The sequence below is a fragment of the Saccopteryx leptura genome, chromosome 2 (genome assembly GCF_036850995.1).
Source record: "Saccopteryx leptura isolate mSacLep1 chromosome 2, mSacLep1_pri_phased_curated, whole genome shotgun sequence".
Classification (NCBI taxonomy): domain Eukaryota; kingdom Metazoa; phylum Chordata; class Mammalia; order Chiroptera; family Emballonuridae; genus Saccopteryx; species Saccopteryx leptura.
In genome coordinates, this window is record NC_089504.1 from 253,798,260 (window position 1) to 253,820,957 (window position 22,698).

Here is a 22,698-nt window from a genome sequence, read left to right on the forward strand (position 1 = left end):
GCTTGAAAGGGGGTGTAAGCTCCGTTCACATCACCTCATTGCCATCGCTTTAATTACCTGTGAAAAGATTCCTCCTCGGGGTGGGGGGGGATCTCCGAGGTAGGACGTCTTACCGTGCACCTGGAGCACGGCCACGTCCTGCAGGGAAGGGCTGTCAGGGAAACTGGCACAAAATGCCAGGTCTGCTTTAACAGACATGGATGTTTTCATCCACCAGGCAACCCAGCGCGGGGTCTGGAGATGCTGGCGCCGTTTGGATGCTGGCTCTTTCCACACGTCACTGTTGGACATTAAGCAAACCGTCCATTGGTCCATGCCCATCTATCTCCCTGACCTGTAGACTGGGACTAATCCCAACTTCGCCTTCCTCGGCAGCTCGATGTGACAGGTTAGCGAGGCTCTGTGCTGAGGAAGTGCTGGAGAACGGTTTGAGACTGTCGCCATCATGGAGAAATCACAGAGGGCCAGGGACCGTCCGTCTGACCAATTTTTCTCCTTGCACAGATTGTGTGCAAGTAGGAATGTATGCACAGCACCCACTTGCTGATCATGTGAGCTCTGGGGCAATGGCACCCATTGGAAATGACGGTTTTTACTAAAGTTAAGGGTGAGCAAGCCCTTCCCCAAATTAAGTGATCATCACTACACCAGACAAGAGATAATGCCTCGTCTGAAACTGCACACGGCCTGTAAAATGTCAAACACCAAAGGCGAGACGCTGCCCCATCTCCCAGGGACGGCGAAGGCTGAGTATCAAGTGTCTCGGGTCTATAATTGGTGGCATTAAGGTTCTTAGTCTGGTTTATCCCTGACTGGAGTATCCTGTGTCCCCGTCTCTCCCTTGACCGCAGGAAGACAAAACAAGCACACTCGAGAAGACACGGGTTCGGATCAGAAGAGTAGTGCTCAGCCCCGGACGGAGGGCGGCAAATAATGCCAGTCATCAGCTGCCCGGCCGGGATGCTAACAAGAGGCCAAGGTTGGTTTAGAAAACAAACCAAGAGGCAGAGAAGGTTCGAGCTGCCTCTTGCCTCCCTACCTAGAGATATCAGATTGATGAGTCAGAGAACATCCACCAAGTCCTCTGTGCTCGTCACCATATGAACACGGGTTCTCCCTTGAGTGCACCCCCAGCAATGGACAACAGTCTCTGCGCCTGCACTCTGGGCAGGGCTCCGCCCGAGGCCCTGGGGCCAAGGCTAGCTCCCGGGTCCTCGGTCTTTTTCTCTGCACCAGACACAGTGGAGAGCACATGCAGCAGACTGAAACGTATTTAGTGCTTGAAACTGGAGGGATTTATACCGATTCCAGAACCTGGGGACAGGTTTGTCCGTCACCGCCTTTTGAAGCAGTCGTTCACACTTCAGGTCTTGACCCATCCAAGGGTTACAAAATGAATAGAGGAGGGGCTAGGACAAGAATCACACAAATACATAGAACAGACGCTGTCCACACGAGGGGGAAGCCGTGAGCAGGTCTGAGGGTTACGACTCTTATTTCGTGCACAGACATGGGAATGCGCATATGAGGTTGTGATAAATAAATAAATCAATAAATACTTGTTACTGAGCTGCAGCTAAAATTTCCCAGGAAATGGTGTAGAGAGGAGTCTTGGGAAATGGTTTTAAGGAAAAATGGAAAAGAGCAACTTCAATGTATTTCTTAACAGCTATCGTATTTACTGGGATATTTTAATACCTACTCAAGGTTTCTTACTGGCGGTGTTTTAAATGGCTCACCCCTTTGCTTCTTAGAGAATTACAAGACCGATGTCCAGGCTGTGTCCATCTTCCCAGTTCCTAGCCCCTCATCTCGGCACGCTTGAGCACTACTGCACAAGCGCACACACACACACACGCGCGCGCGCGCGCACGCGCGGGGAGGTTGGCATGGGGATGTCTTTCTTAGCGCACTGCGCAGGACTCACTATCCACCGCCCTTCCTTTTCTGCAACCAATGGCCAGCTCAGAGCACAGAGCCAACTCCACCACACCACACAGGGGTCAGCGAGAAATACCTGCTCAAGGAAAGGCTGGGGAGGTGGCTCTTACAGAGCAAGGCGCACAGGCCCGCTCAGGAGAAGCACTTGCTAACGGGCAACTGTCAGATTCAATGTCTCTCCTGGAGCTGAAGACCAGTCCCGCAGGGGAGGCGTGTAACCCACTCCCAGAGCCATCCATTGGGAGACGGGTGGCGTACCGCCACCAGCCTCGGACCATGCCAGAGGCATGGGAGAACCCCCACCCCCACCGGGATTACTCCGCTCCAGAAAACATGCTGTTTGGGAACGAGAGGACACTTGAGCAGTCAAGAGCTCGAACCAAAACCGTCCTAAGCCTCCATTTCCTAGTCTCCAAGAGAATGGTGGCCAAGTTTGACACGTCTTCCCCATTCTTGCTTGGAATTTCTGTTCAGAAGTGGCTACAGGGCCTGTTTCCTCTGGGTCTTCCATTCTGACATTCCAGGATATGGCACCAGCTACCTTGGGAGATGGAGACCATGCCTGGGACACACAGGCGTGAATCCGCCCACCTTTGGTTCAGGGACCTTAGCCACCCAAAAGGACAGGCTGTTGTCCTAACTACCCTGAGATGCCCTCAGATCAGCTGGCCAGAAGCAGCTAAAAAAAGAAGAGCGAAGATGGAAGATGAGATGTTTTTGAAGGGATGGCCGTTTGGTGACATGAGCTCATGAGTCATGGATCCCCAGGCGTGCCGGAGTCCCGGCACCAGCTGATAAAAATGACACCTACCATTTACTGGGCATCAACCAAGCTTCAGGCCCTTGGACAGTCCCTCTGCGTGCTCTTACAGACACCCGCAAAGGAAGAAGTTTAACTCGCTCTTGACTGAGCAGGGATGCAATGCTTCCAAGGTTGCAGGTTGCGAGTGAGTGCAGGGCAGCCCCCGAACGCAGACCTGTCTAACCGCAGATCCCGAGCCCTCTGCGTGGCCACACGTGTTCAAGACCCCCCCATACCCTTCCTGCTGCCTGATCCCTTTTATGTCTTGCATTTTAAAATTCTTTGACGAGCCCTGGCCGGTTGGCTCAGCGGTAGAGCGTCGGCCTAGCGTGCGGAGGACCCGGGTTCGATTCCCGGCCAGGGCACACAGGAGAAGCGCCCATTTGCTTCTCCACCCCTCCGCTGCGCTTTCCTCTCTGTCTCTCTCTTCCCCTCCCGCAGCCAAGGCTCCATTGGAGCAAAGATGGCCCGGGCGCTGGGGATGGCTCTGTGGCCTCTGCCTCAGGCGCTAGAGTGGCTCTGGTCGCAACATGGCGACGCCCAGGATGGGCAGAGCATCGCCCCCTGGTGGGCAGAGCATCGCCCCTGGTGGGCGTGCCGGGTGGATCCCGGTCGGGCGCATGCGGGAGTCTGTCTGACTGTCTCTCCCTGTTTCCAGCTTCAGAAAAATGAAAAAAATAAATAAATAAATAAATAAAATTCTTTGACGAAGAACTGACAAGATAATCCCCGCGGGACAGCCAGGCATTTTTCCAGGACATGTGAGATCACTGCTGCCTCTCTAGCCTAATTTATTGGAGAGCAAAGAGGAACTCCAAGACAGGCTAAAAGGAAAGCTTTCTGTAACGAATACAGAAGAAGAAAAGTCAGGTCCAGGATTGTAGAAGGAAATGAAAACCAGGGTCCAAATACCAGGGGTGATGAGGCTGACTCCGAGGAGAAGGAGAGAGAGAGAGGGAGGATACCGCAAAGCCAGCGACAGGGGAGCCACCAGGACCTTCCAAGGCAGCAACCACGCCCACCCTAAGGAAAATCAAGTGGGCAGAGAGCTGACATGCTCCACTATGGGGAAGGTACCTCCATGCCAGCTCTAGTAGGAAGTCACCCTGCGCACTGGTGCCATGGTGCTCGGGAACTCCGGGGCTAACGTGCGCAGGGCAAAGTTAATTTACACATGTGACAGCACACATCACCAAGCACCTGCTGCATGCCAGGTCCTCCGTGCGCCAGCACCAGGCAAAACACAGGCCCTGAGGACAGAAGTGGCCTCCCAGGGCACCCAGACCGTCTCCCCAATAATCAGAGGTCCGGGATCTGCTGTGTTCATCCAACCAGAAAGCCTCCTTATGATGGGAACTTCGTGACCCCTCGTGAGTCATGAAGGAAGAAGGCTTTCGCGGGGAAGTCCCTCCTACAAAAGCAGAGCTTCAGACAGAGCCCGGCATTCCTACCCTGACCCCGAACTCTCAGCAGACAAAGGGAGGGACACCAGGGACCAGCTGCACATGAACTTGGGTCTGACCAAGGAAGAGCTAGCACACCAAGAGGGTGTGATGGTTTAAGCCTTGGGGACAGCAACGGGCAAGGAACAGAGCGCAGGCGTGACCTAATGCACAGTCTCCACTTCACGCAAGGAAACCTCAAAATGGCAGACAAACCAACCCTCAAATAAACCAGCAAAGTGCGTTTGATCCCCTGGTTGGACATGGTTAAGGGGGGAGGGGATAAAAAGATACTGTGGGAGGGAGAGACAGAAAATAAAACTTCTGACTCGACATTCCTGATGATTTCAAAATAGAAGGGAGAGAGAAAGGCCATTTCACGTAAACATAACATAAAACAAAATGCAAGGTGGGACTCCTGACCGGACCCTGAAATGGAGAAAGACAGGAGGAGTAGGAAGTCTCTTGAACTCAAATCACGTCTATCATTGAGTTAATCATGCTACACTAATTAATGTTCATTTTATGGTTTGCATGATTTTTTGATCCAATTGCACATTTCAATGTAAAACACTAACATTAGGAGGAGCTGCATGGAGGGTACATGGGAACATCTGGCTGTAAGTTTAATTTTTATTTCTAAATCTAAGAACCTTTAGGAATTGCTGCACTAGACATTCTCAGATAACCTCTCGATGTTTAAAAAAAAATGTGCCAATAAGAGGGGTAGATAATTAAGAAATGACCCCAAGTTCTCACACCAACCTCCAGTTATGGGTCAAGAAAGCTACTGAAGTCATGGACTTCATCAATAGATGACAAATAGTGAGAACAGGTGCCAGTTCAGGCCACGTATGGAACATTTTAGTCCCTTCTGGGTGGCACATTCTTAAGAGATGGCAGCGTTCGTACAGACAGAGCCAACAGCCTCTGCTAAGGGGTAGTTGGAAGGACGGGGGAAAGAGAAGACAGAGCCAGTTCGCAGTTCTTTCTCCACTCGATGGGCTGCCACACGCCGGGGAGACTGACTGATGTCAGCTCCTGAAGGCAGAAAAAGTCCAAGGTTGAGGTTACACATGGAGGCAGACAGTGGAGCCCCACGTACCAAGTGGGGACAAGAATGTGAGGGGTCAGGAGCTGCCCAGGGGTGCAGATACTTGGGCAGGGGCTGGATGAGCATTGGTGGGCATTTGGACTGAACAACCTCTAATGTGCCCACCCACAAAAGAGCCTGTGCCCATGGCCAGGAGAAGAGCACGGGCATGAGTGTTCCTCAGTCCGTTCCGGGGGCCCAATAAACCCAAAGAAAATGATCCGGTTCTGGCAGCAGAGTCCGGTCCTCTGTTTGAGCGGTTTCCCAGAGGTCACTGGCACAGCGGAGACGAGGACGAAGGAAACCTTCTGGCCACACCAGAAGAGAGACCCAGCGGCTGAACATCTCCCGAGCGTGGTGCCTCGTAGAGCTGTAAATGTGTCACGTGCTCTTTGTGTAGGGGGGGCAGTTGGCGTCATAGACCCACAGACTGCAGGACCCCAGGCGGAAGCAGCCCTGGAGGTCACTGTCCTTGTCACCCACCAGCTGTGGTTACAATGCTGATGACAGGCAGGTTCTTATCCCATTGAGGCAGCTAGACTACACCCCTGCTGGACACGGTTCTAACCCACCTTGACACCCCCCCCCCCCCGTGCATGGGTCTGCACCCTCAGATGGGACTCTCATAGCCCCATCGCCTTATTTTTACAGAGCTGGGTGCACTGAGTTTCTTGAGCTATTCCTTACTGAACAAGCTCACCCCTCTCCTCCAGAGTCTAGTGTGTCAGGGACCCCATAAAACGCGTCATTTAAAACGAAGCCAAATATCCTAAATCCACTCCGAGCGGTGCGAAAATAAAATAACAATAATGGAACTGTGATCACATATCAGGGATGTTACAGTTCTATTAACACCACATTCCCTTTGGTTCCCGTGGACTTTATGGCCAGCTCAAAGCCCGGGTGAAATTCCATACACACAGGCGCCCTTCCGTGGAATTAACCATTAAATTACCATTGAATTCTGGAACCCAGGGATTGGACATCTTGACAATGTTCTTTCGGCCGCCCCTCCCCCGCCGCCGCCCCCCAGCGTTCCCTGCCTGGTCCGTGTCATCTACAAATCGAATAAAAGCTACCTCTGTGTCCTCATCCAAGCGACTGATAAAAACATTCAAGATGACAGGCCACTCGATCACCCGCTCTGCACCAATCTGTCAAGCGCCGACACGATGTGGAGCACTCAGGACAGACACAAGAGGGGACACGTCTTTCCAAACTGTCTGCTCTCTCTGTGAACCCTTCACATCCAGGGCAGGGGGCCGGGGGGGGGGGGTCTTTACTGGAAGATCTCGTTCAACTCATGACGACCTCAGCAATCGCCACCACCCCCCCACCCCCCGCGTGGTCATGCTAAGGCGTCATTAAGGGGACACAGGTGTGAAAGGTTACCGCTGCCCTGTTCTCCAGAAGCATGCCCGCTGGCTGGTGATCCGGGCTTCGGCACATGACACATCTTATGATGTAAGACTGGCGAGATTTATACGATTGACAAAATGAGTGGGACAGACACGCTATTTGATTCTGGTTGTGACTCTCATGTCACTTCACTGAGAGCTGAAGAAACAGTGATGGGTTATTTTAGAGTTGAAAAGGACCTCGGGAGTGTTCTAGAACCATCCATCCTCCCCTCCCACCTCGCCAACAGAAGTTTCCACAAGTGGAGGGGGGGAGGTCTACCACTTGAGGGTTTCTCTTTGTTAGCTCTGATCTTTAGAATGACTTTTTTGAGCCCTGGCTGATGGCTCAGTGGATAGAGCGTCAGCCCAGCATATGGACATCCTGGGTTCAATTCCAAGTCAGGGCACACAGAAGAAACAACCATCTGCTTTTCCCTCGTTCCCCCTCCTTCCCTCTCACCCTTGTCTCCTTTTTCCCCTCCCTCAGCCAGTGCTTCCATTGGTTTGAGTATTGACCCCAGGCACTGAGGATAGCCCCCTTAAATAGCATCATCCTCAGGCACTTAAAATAGCTCAGTACTTGAGCACTGGCCCCAGACTGAATTGCCGGATGGATCTCAGTCAGGCACATGTGGGAGTCTGCCTCACTATCTCCCTTCCTCTCACCTTAAAAAAACCTGACTTTTGACATTCCCTGTGTGGAGTCAAACAGCTTTCCTTTACCTTTCTACTGACAGTAACACTCAGTGATTTTGTTAAGTCAAGTCACTGAATAATTGAATTCTAATTCTATGTTCTGAAATTAAGGAAAAAAACAAACAAACATTGGTCTGATTCAACCATTGGAAAGCAACAGTTATGTCTTCATTCCGTCCTTACTTTTCGAACCTCAATATCTGTAATTCCTTCACTGGCAAGTGCTCAGACGTGGCTACGGAATGACTACGTGAATGAATAAACCAGAAAGCTCCAGTTTGTCAATTTCCACCTCAAAAAGAAATGCCCAGAAATGGAACACATGGTCAGAAGAGGGAACCTGTGGCAACCTCCTTGCTCTGCAAATTCTACCTTGCTTGATGCCACTTGGGTCCAGCCTGTTTGTCTTTGCACACGAGGCCATGGGACAAGAAAGATGGGGCCTCGGCGTGTATGTCCACGTGAGGAAGGACGGCGTCCCTCCGGGTGTGCGTGTCTTTCTAAAACCATGCTGATGATCCCTACCGCGTCTAAGCCCTTGGGGAGTTCGAAGATTCTGCAATATTCTGGGGAGGAGGCCCGGGTGGGTGGACTCGGCAAGATGCCACAGGGCAAAGCAGGTGAGCTGGCCTTCTCACACCGAGGGGGCGTCGTGGAGCTCAGGCTAGGTGAGGAAACGAGGCTGAGCACAGCCGGACCCCCTTTCTTCCCTCCCTCCAGGGAAGGAAGCCCCCAGGGGGCTCCCTCTTTTGGACTTTGTGTTTGAGCTTTTCAGTTCGTTTTGGCCGTTGTGAAGTGAGTGGGGGTTTAAAACGGGGTACTAGGGTTAGCCATGCCTTGTGTGCGAATGTGTGTGTGTGCACGTGTGCACATGCGTGTGCGTGTGCATACATGCTTGCTACTCCCAGGGAAAGAACCTTCCCAGGGCACGGACCCCGGAGGGATGCCCACAGAGCAGACATGAGCCGCTGTTCCAGCCTGGAGCTGAGCCCAGCAGAGTGCAGGTGGCCTGAGACCATCAGCCTGACGCAGCATCACTCCCATTAACCCAGAAACTGTGGGTGCGGGACTAAGTGCCTGTGCCTGTGTGCCGTGGAACGTGGGGTCGTTGGTTACGCGGCACACGGCGGCCATCCTGGCTCGAGGCTACTCCCAGCTTACAAAGGAAGTTCCCAGCAAGCACGGAGCTGCCTTCCTCAGAGCCAGGCTGCCCTGGTAGCTGGCCCTCTGGGGACAAGGTACGAAAGACCATCACCCCCCGCCCCTGACTCCACTGTCCCACCTGCACCCCCACCCGCCGCGCGGCACTCACCTGAGTCGGACGCTGCCGGGCTCACCAAGCTGAGCAGCTCCCGCTCCTTCTCGTAGTCCCCTTTGCAGAGCAGCTGGCCCTCTTTCAGGACAAACTCATCCCCCTTCTGGAGCTGCCTCTCACACACACAGCAGCAGAAGCAGGCCAGGTGGTACACGCTCTTCTGTGCCCTCATCACGAACTCGTTGGGCGCAATGGCCTCAAAGCAGCCCCCGCATTTGACAGCAAACAGCCTGGGAATGGGGACAAAGGAGGGAGGGTCTGTGACAAAGGTCCGGCTGGGGCCCAGGTCTCCCCCTCAAGGCAATGGCAAAAGGAACATCAAGAATTAGGCCAGGCCCTGGCCGGCTGGCTCAGCAGTAGAGCGTCGGCCCAGTGTGTGGAAGTCCTGGGTTCGATTCCCGGCCAGGGCACACAGGAGAAGCGCCCATCTGCTTCTCCACCCCTCCCCCTCTCCTTCCTCTCTGTCTCTCTCTTCCCCTCCCGCAGCCAAGGCTCCATTGGAGCAAAGTTGGTCCAGGCACTGAGGACAGCTCCATGGCCTCTGCCTCAGGTGCTAGAATGGTTCCGGTTGCAACAGAGTGACGCCCCAGAAGGGCAGAGCATCACCCCCTGGTGGGCATGCCTGGTGGATCTCAGTCCGGCACATGCGGGAGTCTATCTCTCTGCCTCCTGCTTCTAACTTCAGAAAAATACAGAAATAACCGGGCCGAAACAGCATGGCACGGGAAGTTCTATAAATCCAAATGATCTGTCAATCTGTCCCCTTGAGGAAGTTGAGACGTCTACTGGGTAAGGAGCTTCCAAACAGCAGGTTCCCAGCAAGCCACCTCTCGGTCCTTGTCCCCCGTCAGGGGAATCTAGGAAAGGCTCTGTCATGTCTCTCTTTTTCAAATGGCTCCATGATAACTTCACTGCCTCCGTCAAAGCCTGCAGCATAGGCACAGGGATGTGGCACCCTAAAAGTATCTCCAGTTCATTCATTACAACACCTGTGTATCTATTTCCAAAACAGACACTGTTTTCTTTTTTAAAGTTGTAACACAACAGGGGGGAGAAGAACATCTCTCTGCATTCGTCCCCCGCCCCACCCCCCACAGGCCAGTGGGGTCAACGGGCATTGAAAGGTCACCTGGCCTAAGGGAGAGGACACAACAAGGGGAGTAGAATGGCCACAGTGAGACCGTACAACTCCACACCCCTCCTCTCTTCCCGAAGACGGACACAGGCCGAGCAGAGCACATGCAGGTGACTGAGGCCACCGTGCTCAGCTAACGCACCTGGGCACGAGCAGAGGGGACAGGCAACCACCCCACTGGCCCAAGTGTGGCCAATCCCATCACAAAGGCTCATTCACTCAATCATGTGCTCGGGTCTCATTTTCATGCATCACTCGTTTCTCCTTTTCTCACTCATTCCTTCCGTTGTTCTGACGCATCCCCTGCCGACCACACCACGTGGTCCATGTCACCACAGAACAGGAGGAAGAGAGACCCGCACGGGCCCCCTTCAGGCATGTGCACAAGCCGACACGGAGGGTCTGCTGCGCGTCAGGCTGTGATCATGGCCACAGAGTGACACAAAACAAAGTCCCCCGCCCCGGGGACCTCACTTCCCTGCCGGCGAGAGAGAGAGAGACCGCAGATGGACAGATGAACCGTGTCTGTGCAGAGAGATGGTCTCTCGCGCAAGAACTACCAGAGCAACACCCAGGAGACACAGAAGAGAGCGGCCAGTCTGCTGTGACGGTCATCACCCTGACGCCTCACAGGTCAGCACGCCGGTCGCCACGTGCGCACAGCGCGGTCATCGCAGAAGCCTCCTGGGGTGACGGGGGGAGTTTGGGAGGGAAAAGGGAGCTAAGGACGGTCGTCACAAAAAGAGGGGAGGCCGTCCCCGCTCCTGAAATGAAGGAAGCCAGGCTGGGAGAAGGGAAGGAGTCCCCTCGGCGACTGCTCCCAGGACAGAGGCCAGCCGGCCGGGGGCGAGCCCCGTGCAGCCTGGGGTCAGAAGCACAGGCCTGGGGCCACCACACCAGTCCTCCCGGCCCTTGGCCACTGGGAGCACCTGACATGCCTTCCCTCTTCCCCTCAACTTCAGGAAGGGGGTGACGTTGGGGGACAGTCCCAGGGGCTGGTGTGGTTCTTCCACAACTAACAAGGCATGTGACCACCCCGAACACAGAACCCCAGGTCCCACCAGCCCTCCCTCCCTCCGGCCGCCCCACGTTGTTCTGCTGTCCATGTCCGGACCCCCCGGGCACCCCAGTCTCTTGACCAAGACCTTTATCCTGCCCTCCATGCTGGGTGCTGTTCATCGGGCAGAAAACTCTATGACCTCATCGCTGGCCCCGTCCCTCACCCTTGCTTGCCAGCCAACCTGAGCAAACTTAATCAGTGCTCTCCCAGGAGCCCGTCCAAGGCCCTCTGTCCGTCCCCGGCAAAGAACCATCAACCCGACGGCAAGCACACGCTCCCGGGGAGTCACTCAGAATCTGCCGCCGCAGGTGGTAACATCTGTGCTTGTCAACTTTCTACCCCGTGAGTCATCTCATCTCTTCTTTCTCCTCCTCCTCCTCAATGGCGTCCCCACTCCAAAACTCTCCCCCAGTTGGAGAAGGGAGGCTTGGGATGGGCTCAGGAGCAGCTGGAGGAAGTGGAGGGAGTTGTCTGGGCAGTGGGGATTACAGACGGGGGACCGGGGAGCTGGGGGGGCCTGGGGACAGTCCTGTTTCTCCCCATTGTCTCCCTCAGCTAGCCTTGGGGAGAGAGACCAGCTCACCCTCGCCGTCTGTCTTGCCCCGTTACCCTCACTAACTGCTGAAAACTCAAGGAAAAAGGTGCACACAGCCTGGCCCCGGTGTGTCAGAGGCATACACAGCTGCCCGGGCACTGTGGTGGACCAGCTGCTGACTCCGCACCACACACATACACACACACACACACACACACACACACACACACACACACGTTTGTTTTCTCTGTGGCTCAGATGGGCAGAGAGAAGGATCTGATCAAAAGTCCAGGTCACAATGAAAACACAGCCTGTCTCTTCCCCCTGTCCCCAGCCCCCCACCCCCTATGGTGACTCCCACAGTTCCATTCCCCCCCTCCGAATGCTAATGAGACCTCTCTGGGGGTTCAGAGCCTGGAGGACCGGCTGTGCCCTCTGGAAAGCGAGGCAAGGTTCCCAGAAACGTCCAGCTCTTTCGGGCTGTAAAGACTCCCAGCTTCCCCGCCCACCACTATGCATTCTCCCAAAAACTCACCATGGGGTCCCTTCCTTATCTTCTTTGGGTCCACTTCCCTCACCTGGATGAGGGGAATCAGGGCACATGTGGCTGGTGGAGCCGCAGTCAGGGCAGGACCAGGATGAGTGAGGTCGCCCTGCCCACGGCCTCCGTGGTGTGTTTGGGGGGAGGGTGTGTGAGGGTGGGAGGTGGGAAGTGGCTGGAACGGCCCCAAGGAGAGACCCGCTCCACCTGGCTCAGGTCACGGGCACAGAATCGCTGCTCTTCTTCTTCGTCTGCCTTCCTTCACTCCCCTATTTCCCCTCCCCCTCTGACCCTTCCCCATGGCCTCCCCCAGGCAGGGAGGACAGGCTGGTGGAAATGCCCCCCAGTGTCTGGCTCACACCCCTCCCTGCGCAGCTGCGAGGCACAGAGACACACAGCCAGCTGTGCTGAGCGCCCCCACCTCCACGCCGTCGCCGAGGCCTGCAGCCTGTCAGGGCTCCTCACAGGGCCTCCGACGCTCAGATAGGAAAGGCAGTCAGGACGCCGCCCTTCCAGGGGGAGTGAGGACGGTCACATCAGGACACAGTGGCGGAGGACCTGGTGACTACATAGGACAGCACGGTTTCTGGTCCTTTTTATTCGCCCCGCCTCTGTCTCCCGGCTCCTGTGGACGGGTTGGGGGTTTGTTTTAGTTTATCTTCTGTTTGCCCCGACGTTGGCTCTCTGCACGTTAAGAGGTTCCCGGGCTCTGTCCTCAGAGTGCCCGTCTCTGGGCGGCGTGAGACCTGCCGTCCTCCAGCTCGGACGCGGCACAACTTTGCGAGGTGCACAGTGCCAAGCAGGAGACAGACAGAGGGACGAGATGCACACGCTCATGGGGCTGCCGGGCGGTTGCGCCCCTCAGACAAGCGCATCCTTCCTACGGGGGCCAACACCACAGCAGGGCGGTGGCACCTGCCGCCCACCTGCGGCTTCCCTGCTTGTACCAGGTGCCCTGGAGGACGGCAAAGATGGAAGGGAAGGCGGCCGGATCCAGGGCGTGGAGCAGGAAGACCGGGCTCCTGGGCTCGTCGATCACCCAGGGCCCTTGCTTCTTCTTACCTTCGACAAAGGGCACCACCCTGGACCAGTGACATCAGGAACTGAGAGCCCGGGAGGGGCAAGCGTCCATTCCCCGGGTCTCCTCATGCCACACCTTTCAGCCAGAGATGTCACCTCGGCCAGCACCTCGTCCTACGTACCCAGGTACCCAGCTGGTGTTTCAGCACGAAACAGCCTTGCTATGTGATTCTCCACACAAAACCTTTGCAGAACTTACCATTCACAGGTTTATCTCTCTACACATAACACAGCCAAGGCCAAAGAGATTATGTACACACACACACACACACACACACACACACACACACACTAGCTAAATCCCCCCCCCCCCCATATATCTATTTCCTTTTTAGGAATATATTCCTAAACAAAATTGATTGCTGACTGACTGACTGATTTCTAGAAAAGATTTCATTTGAAGAGAACCTTTTGCTCCTAAGCATATTTGAAACTCCCTGGGCTGGAGAATGCCTTCATTTACTCCCTTTTTAATGCCTCATGCTTCTCACACAGGTTTGGAATCCTGTGCTGTCCCTACGGAGACAAGAATGTTTCCGAAGCAGAGAGGAGGGCTGACACCCCAGGACGTCCTGGCAAACAAAATGATCAGGAAAGAGGCACAGACCTGGGGCAGGGAGGGAGAGACAGCTCCCCCTATACCGCAGGGAGGAAGAATGACCAGCCGTGCGCAAGACACCAGGCACGTCACCTGGATAGCAGTACAGGTGCGCGATCTTGACAAAAAATCACTCCACCATTTTGCAGAGTGGGGTCCTTGTCACTAGAACGCAGTCCGGCCTCCAAGCTGTCTGACTTCCAAGGAAAGGAAGTTTATGGAATGCAGAAGCAAGGGAACGACTCTTGGCGGAATGCCCACTTGGTTCCAGGAACCGCGGTATCCTTATGTCCACCACCTCGCTTACTTGGTGAGGGGTAAGAGTGAACAGAACTATATTATGTCCTCAAAGAGAATGCCATTGTCTGGAAGCTCAGTCTTCCACAGGACAGGGAGACGGGCGGATGGCTCGAAGGGTCTTTCTGACCGGTGCCCTGCCTGGCACTGTTTACTTAGGGGAAATAACTACATAGAAAGAACAAGCAGCTGAGATGGCTGCCTTGCCAGCCCCTGGCTTTGCTGGTGACTCTGCTGCCACATGGAGGTGACAGGCAGACACCAGGAACCAAGCTGACCCCTCGGGGCTCCTCAGCTCCTGGACCCCAAAGGGCTCAAAGGGACCCCTGATAGAGACCTGTCCTCCACGAAAGTAGGTTAAAAACAAACAGTATCCAGGAGATACTCTTCAACCACACACTCCACTGTGCAGGAGTCCAGTCTGACTCCGGAGAGATCAAGACAGCACCTGTTGGAACCCCATCCACAGAGAGAGTGGATCTCCAAGGTTTAGGCAGGAAGGCAGGCCAGTGCGGCTGGACCCAGGCAGGCCTGGGGACGCTCAGCCACAAAGGCACTGAGTGTGGATTACATAAAAGAACACAGTGAGGGAGGGACCAGGGCATGCAGTTCGGGACCAAGTTCAAGAAGAATGCAAGAACGCCAGAGGTCAGCTCGTCGCTGGTACTGGCTGTGGACTTGGGGGCCGGCCCTGACGAGGTAGTGGAACCGGGGTCTCCCCCTGCGGCAATGGCCTCAAGCTCGGGTGTGCGTGCAGCCTGTCCACACGAGACCCGTTAGGATGTACCCAACAAATAGTTCCAACTGAAATGCCCTCTGGCTCTGACTACCGCATGGGGAAGACCAAGAGGTGGGTGAGCTGAGCCTTCATTCTCTTCTCAGCATCAACACATCTGACTGTTTCACCCACGAATTCCCGTGACTCCCTCCAGCCCTCCACCACCTGCCCCATTGTCTTCTAGACGTCGGACACCAGAGGCCATGTCACCCCCACGTCTACCCTCAAAGCTGGTGACACAGTGTCCCACATACACTAATTCTGCAGATGATGGCAGCCTCTCCAATACCCGGCACTATCTCAGGGTGAGGGCTCTGAGACCCACAAGGGCTGAGCAAGAAGAGAAGGGAACCCCCCTCCCCCATCATGACTCCCCAGAAGGTCCCTGAACCACGGGTATGTGTGCCAAGACCGAGATCTTCATTAACCTTGACCCAGAGTCCTGAGGACCTCAAAGGGGGGCTTCTCAAGACCCCCACGCCGTAGACAATTAAGTGGAAAGATAGACAATAACAGAAACACAAAAATTCCAACGTGGGTCCTACTGGGTTTTGTGTCCCACCAAAATACGAAGCCGGAGCCACTTATAGCTTCGGAGAGCAAGCAACGGACAGCAAATGATGGACGACAGCACTGCCCAGACTCGATTCCATAGGGTGGGGGTACTCCGAAGCCCTCGGCTTGAGAAACGGGAGAGAGGGTCTTTGTGTATCAATAGCTCTTCCTCCAGGCTGGTCTGCACCTCCCTCAGTTTCCACCCTCTCCACCAGGGGGCAGCGCAGCAGCATTCAATGATGCCACCACCGTTGACTTGGCAACTGAGGTCATCCAGGCACTGGAGACAGGCGTTGGCCACGCGCCAAGACTGTCTGTCGGGGGAATGGCTGCGGCCGGGAGTCTGGGAGACCATGTGGCTACACTGAAGGACGGCATTCACAAGCATTGGGAACCAAAAGCGTGGCTTGTGGCCTTAGAAGTGGTGACACAAGCCACCTTGTCAGCTGGCTCCAGGTCTCTGTCCTTGAGGCTGAGCCAACCACCACCACAATGAGCGACCACCGAGCCCGTGGTCCCGGGGGCGGTGGGAAAGTCTGCGGGGACAATAGACGTGGCAGGGTCTTCTATAGGAGACAGTCTCAAGACGGCGGTGGGGAAGAAAACGGAAAACAATAAGTGTCTGGCAGAGCCCATCGGAGGCTCCGTGTCCCCCCCGGGCCCCTGGGGAGCGGCGAGGAGGGCCGGACAAAGGGATGAGGACGGTGGGGTGGGGTTGTCTGCACAGCCCCTGAGGCAGCTTGTCGAGAGGCGGGGGGGGGGGGGGGGGCGGGGGTGGAGGGGGGGTAACATGCTTGTCTCGTCATCTCTCACAAGCACGGCGGGCCACAGTCGGCTTTGACCTTGAAAGGGTGGTTGAGTCCTTCCCGGGTTCTCACACAGCAGCTAGTCAAGGGTCAGCTGGGCAGAGCAGGGACAGCCAGGTTTCCAAGTCTTTACGGGACCCAGATTCACAGGCTAGTTCCACCTCTGAGAACGGGAACCGGTCACACGCTCCCGACACCTCTGCTCCTGCGCCTATGAGGTCGGAAGTGCCTGACAGATGTTCTGAAGATGGAACACGAGGACATGTTGGAAGATTCTGACCCATCCTCACGAATATCAATGCAACATAGCTGCCCACGTAAATACCGGGATGAGATCATTTCTTTCAAGACAGAGCCAAAAAAATAAGAAAGAAAGAAGAAGGAAAAGAAAAAAAGAAATGCAAGCGTATCTCATGGGCTCTGACCCTCGTTGTTATAAAAAGTCAGATCAACATGCCTTTCATCGGCTACCGGAGAAGAGACCATCAGGCAGAAACGGAAGGACAAATACTTGAGAGGAGACAGAAGGCTGCACTTCACACAGGCAACAACGGCTCTGGTCTCCCCTTACCCAAGGTCAATGTTGACATTAGCCAACGGGTGTTGACCAACACCTAGCTCATTGCCTCACACCCGGCATATGGTCAGGAAGTCAGCAGGACCCAGCGCTGGAGCCGACCAGAGCCGACAGTTGCTATTTGGTCAATGCTGACACAGTCGGGCAAATATTTGGAACAGGCTCCTTCCCCGTAGCATGTCAAGTTCTTAGGGGACTGCTGCTTATACGCTGTGGACCTGCCCTGAGACTTCTACTGCCTTATCTAGCTTCTCTGACTGCCAGAACCCCCGCAAGATCAGTCAACCTCTCTCCTCACTCTATAACAGGAAAGAAACGAACGCCCAGGAAGGAGCAGGGACCTTAATGTTTTTCGTGGTCTGTGGTAGGTCCCTGCTCCTTCCTGGGTCTCAGTCAATAGTCAAGAAATAAAAGAGGTTAAATATGGCCCCACCGGGGATGGAAATGAGTTCCCAGGTTCCTGTGCTATCCCCTAACCAGCTGAGTGAGGGAACGAACAGTGTGTGAGACAGTGAGTCTTTCCTGCCTTCTGTCCCCTCCCCCTCTTCTTTTACTGCCGAAAGCTGTCTAAAAGGCCGCGGAGCGTACGGCTGTGGTGAGAACGTGGATTCCAGCGCCCCAAGCCAAGGTGGCACAGCCTCCATTATAGCCATTAGACATTCCACCCTGTCACACAGACAGGCAAACACGGCAAGAAACATAAAGCAGGCGTACGGAAAATATATGTTTCCTTTTTGGGGGAGTTAAAGGTTTGGTTTCCTTTGAAAATGTCAGTTTTCCTCTCCCTGCATCCTCATTAGCCTCCTGGGACGCTCTTAAACGTACCCGGCGTGCAGCAGAGCCAGGGATGAGGTATTTTTAGCTGATATTCTGGGCACAGATTCCTATTGTTCCACGATCCTTTTTTTTTTTTTTTTTTGGCTTGGCTGGATGGCACGTGGCCAATACAATGTATGCTCTTACAAAAATGTGTGTGTGTGTGTGTGTGTGTGTGCGCGCGCGCGTGCATGCACGTGCGCGTGTCTGATCATCGTGGGGAAGACGGGGCGTTATTGATGAAGTTTGGATGAGAAAGACCCTGAGAGCCCAGCAGGGGGCAACACGGAGCTCTCCACGAACCCTGTTGGCTTTTGTTACCGTCCCTTTTCACTTCTCCCATTGTTCCCTACGTTCCAGGGGAGGAAAAAGATCATCAGCTAATCCCAGCAGCACAGGATTAGGAACTAGACGTATTCTCAAGATCCGGTGCTCCCAATCGCTTGTTCCACGGTAACACTTCCAAACATTGGGAGATGCTACTATTCTACCTTCTCCTCCCCTACGAGGGGTGGGGGTGTGGGGAGGGCAAAATTAGGTGACTAATCATAAATAATACAATAATGAGGAAATAAATAATAACACAAGAACAAACTCTTGCGTTTTGCATACTCCCAACTATCAACCAATGTCCCCCCTATATCTCTCTACTTACAAAACATCTGTCATGCAAGGATCACCCAGTCTTGTAGTGGCAACAAGGAGAGACAGACAGGAACCGGCAATCTGAGTAAAGCTCCCCCACCCCCACCTGTGGGGGACATCAAAGCCGCAGGGAGCAGCCACGTGAGGCTTTCTCCTTCCCTGCACAGGGTGGACACTCTCTCTGGATGATCTGAGCATCCCCTCCATGTGGGCGCTAGCCTTCTTCGCGTCAACCTCCCTCAAAAGCAACATCATCGATTTTTGTAAATATCTTCTTCACATATATATTTTTTTCTTATTTCTCCCATATGCCTTCTCTTGCTCCTACCTCCTCCTGGACTTGATAGCCTTTGTAGGAAAACCCAACCACAAATGATTTGTGGTTTCTAACTCCAGTTCTCTCTCTGCTTCTATGCTCTTTTAAAGCCAACCCCACCAGGCACTGGTCTTCCCCTCTCTAACAAAACTTTCTTGGGAAGGATACCAAGGACGCCCCCAATGCTCAGTCCTCATCCGACAGAGCCCATGACTGGACCTGACATCGTGGTCACTTGGCCTCTTTGACCCCTCACTCTGTTGTATCCCTGGTCACTCCTTCTTGGTCAGTCTCCTCCCTAACCCTCCTCATCTCTCTAAACTTGAACTGTCCCATCCTCTTCTCTATCTAATACTCATGGTCCTTGGTGATTTTACCCAGTCTCATTGCTTTAAATTATTCTCGACGACATTGAAATGTCTGTCTCTGCCCCAGATCTGTCTCCTGAACCTAATCTGGATATCTACCCACCGAGTCAAGATCGCCACCTGGATTTCTAATCAAAATCTCCAACTTAACCATACACTGAAACAGAACTCCAGATCTTATTCCCCACCCTGGCTCGAATCTGTGCCAGCCAATTACAGCCGCCATGTCTCTCTGTGGACGAGAGGCCGCCTACAACCAACCCTCCTGTCACTCAAGACAAACATCTCAGAGTCATTCTTGACTCCTCCCCCCACACACACACACACATTTCCTATGTAAGCTGTCGACAGGCCATGTCTGCTCCGTCAAGGGACAAGCAGGCCTGATCACTTACCACCTCCGCCTGCCTCCAGGGCACCTTCCTGGACCCCCAACACCTGTAGACAGACCACCTGCCTCTTCCTGCATCCTGACATGTTCACTTTCAACACAGAAGCAGGGGCGACTCCACGAAGAACTCACATCATGTCACTCATCCATCACCCATTTTACAGATGAGAAAAACAGAGGCCTGGGAAGCTGAAGTAATTTGTTCAGCTTTACAGAGCTGGTGGTTAGAGACACCAGGATTTAAACCACGCCTGTGGAGGCCCAAACCCACTCACGCTTTGTTAAGTCACTCACTGCCTGAGAGTCATTCGACTCACATGGTAAAATGGTCCTTTGTAAATTAAAGTCTCTATGTGACCACCATTACCATTATCATCACCATTACCAACTAAAGTTCCTGATAAGGCAGACCTAGGGGAAAAGGTCATCAGTTACATAGAAATATTTTACTTAGAAAGGAAAGGCCAGAGGTTACCCTGCCCTGCCTCCCTCCCCCACTTCTTGAATGACAGCCCATCTCTGAGATCAATGACAAAGGCTGGGGTCTAACCCTGGAGAGTATCAACCTTGGAAACTGCGTGGAAGCCAGCAAGTGGGGGACTGGGTAGAGATGGAAAAAAAACCCCGCAGAGGTGTGGGGGGGGCAGCGTGCGGAGCCCGCCAGCCAGACCCCGCCCCCGACCACAACACTCATGGGCAGGTCTGGGATGTAATTTCCATCTTGGATGCCTTTCATTTGGCTCCACTCCCCACCTCCAGCTCCATCCTGGGGATTAGAGAACGGGGGTTGGGGGGTAGGGGGGTGCGGGGGACAGGCAGGAAGAGCGAGGGAACCACAAAAATCTCAGAGAAACAGGATTCCTGGCTGGGAATCCCAGTGACAAGTTATGTGCACAGATGTGAGCAGACACTGCCCCCCTGCCCCCCCCCAGGGCCCTCTCCATTGTCACTGTCCAACAGCACTCTCTGTGATGACTCAAATGTCTTCTGCCCACGCTGCCCAGTAGCGTACCCTCAAACCAATTTTCCGTGCTCCTGGAGAGAGAGAATTAAGATGCTTGAAGGCGCGGTAACAGCAGGAGAACAAAGATCTTCCTGTGTTCTTAGAGATGGTCTCTAAGAACCATCATCTCTAAGAACCAGTACCTGGCATGGCTTCCGTCCACTCCGTCACCCCAAATCCTACCCCGCTGCCTTCAAGGGCAGCTCAAGCCATGCACCCCTGTGCGGTCATCTATGCCCACTCAACTCCGGGGCTCATGGGGCTCACGTCAACAAAGGCTACAGAAACTCAGAGGAGACCGGGACCCTCTGGTTGGGGTGATCAAGGAGGCAGTCTCCAAGGAAACGATGACTTATATGAGAACTTAAGTCATAAGCAGGATCTGAACAGGCTGAGCAATGGTGCCAGGCATGCCACATGGGGACTCTAGAGCAGCGGTTCTCAACCTGTGGGTCACGACCCCGGCGGGGGTCGAACGACCAAGACACAGGGGTCGCGACCCACAGGTTGAGAACCGCTGCTCTAGAGTGAGCGAGGGTATAGGGACGGGAAGCCCGCTGTGAGGTCGGCAGGTGGGAAGGAGCCCAATGTGCCCGCTACCTGCCCGGCACAGAGGTGTCGGGACGTGTGTTTCCTGCCAGAAGTGAGCTTCTTCTGAGCCAGGTGGAGAAGGGTCACTAGGCTGGCTGTGACCTCTCTTTCATAGGAAATTAGGAATTTTGACCCATCTTTGAGCTGAGACACAACCTGGGGCCAGCACACGGGGAAGGCGCAGAAGGAGCCAGGACAAGAATGGACCACCGCAGTCCCATGTTTCCCCCGTCCCAACGTCCCAGTGACCACTGCCCTTTTGACAGCACAGTGTCACCGCAGAGACACTGTGGTCACCCTCCCAAGAGCCGCCTGACCTTGCTAAGAGAATGCTGATTTGGTTGGGCAGCAGCGTCCTACCTCCCAGGACAACTCATGATTTATCTCAGCCAGTGGACCAATCTCTTTCCCCTTTGCCAGTGACGCGCCTGAGGTGGACATGCACAGCAACGGCTGAAGAGATACAAGGGGACGTCTGCCCGGGTGCTTCTGAGAAAGAGGAAACTCCACACGTCAGAAGCTGACAACAGAGAAAGCCATAGCCAGCTCCTCCTGTCTCCTGTGGAGCCTGTCACAGAGCCCATCACAGGGGATGGAAGCCATCTCATACGTATGGGCCAACCAGCAGGACAGGGAAGCCAACACCCTGAAGAGGGAGGGCAGGGATGGGAAGAGAGGCCGGATCTCTGAGGAGGACACAGCTGAACTGTCAAACCAACTCAGAGACACGCACTCACCAATCGCTGGCTAAGTGAAAATCGCTCTCCGATTGGCCAAAGGCCCTGCTCATTCAGTTTTGCTGACCTGCCATCCAACACCTACTGAGTCTCACCGTTCACCCGGGCTTTGGCCACAGAGATGACCTCTGTGTCCTGTCACTATGGCGGTCACAGCATGTTGCCTCTGCAGGACGGCTCTCCAGTGGAGTCACAGAGTGGACCACAAACCCAGGCGCTGGGCAGTGTGGCCCAGACCGAGAAGCAAGGGTCACTGAGGGCCACACAAGACTGCTGAGCACCACCCTAAAAAAGAAGAGAGCCACACCTTCCCCGCTGCTCGGTAGGTAAAAGCACCTGGAAGGAAGTGGACGTGCCGGACCGGAGGGAGGGCTCAGGTCCCCGGCCGACCCCGCCGAAGGCCGCATAGGACACGGTATCAGCGCACTCCAGACCGAGTGGGAAGATCCCGCCCACCAGCGGGGCCCGGGGCGTGACAAGCGGGGCGCTTCCCTGCCAGACCCTCGCTGCCTATCACGCTTTACGGGCGCAAAAACAAATTCCACCATATGTTAAAGTTAATTGCAAACATTTGCCGCTGAAGAGAACTCCATTTTTCAAGAGCCCGCAGAGATCTGGTTACACCGGGGGCTGAAGCACCAACCAGCCCCATCCACTCATTGGAAGCAGCAGGGCCAACGTGAGGGCGCAATTCAACGGCGGTGGGGACCATCGCTCACTGTTCCCACCCCTGCTGTCCGGTCTGTCCCCATGTCCACCGGGTTCAAACCAATGCACACCCTGGGTCCGAGAGCATGCACCCCTCCATCGACACAGACCAAAACCACCGGGGGGGGGGGAGGGGAAAGATGGACGGTCGGGGTGGGCGAGGCGGGGGGAGGGTGTGGATGGGCTGGGAAGCCCGCTGGCCGTGTTCCATTGTCCGGTCAGTGCTGAAGTCAGAGGCACAGAGAAACCCAAAAACCCCTAGGAGGCCCAGAGTAGTCGGCTGGTTCGCTCAGGGCCCGCATGGGGTCTCTGAGTGGTAGTTATTGATGGTGTGGTTTAGGAAGAGGCCAGGGAGGGTAAACCAGGGGTTGACAAGACCCTCGGCTCACACTGCAGCTGGGGGAGGTCCCCAAACATTGGAGGGGGGGAGCTGGGAAGGGGGCTGGACTCAGGTCTTCCGTGAGCATTCTTC

General features: G+C 54.7%; 1 protein-coding gene across 1 annotated transcript in view; it reads right to left on the reverse strand.

Moving 5' to 3' along the window:
- Positions 1–22,698, reverse strand: part of LMX1A (LIM homeobox transcription factor 1 alpha) — a 125,282-nt gene that overhangs the window by 30,644 nt on the left and 71,940 nt on the right. The window contains exon 4 of the mRNA XM_066366014.1: positions 8,687–8,919. Coding sequence (XP_066222111.1) covers positions 8,687–8,919 — 233 coding nt within the window. The remainder of the gene's footprint in view (positions 1–8,686; positions 8,920–22,698) is intronic.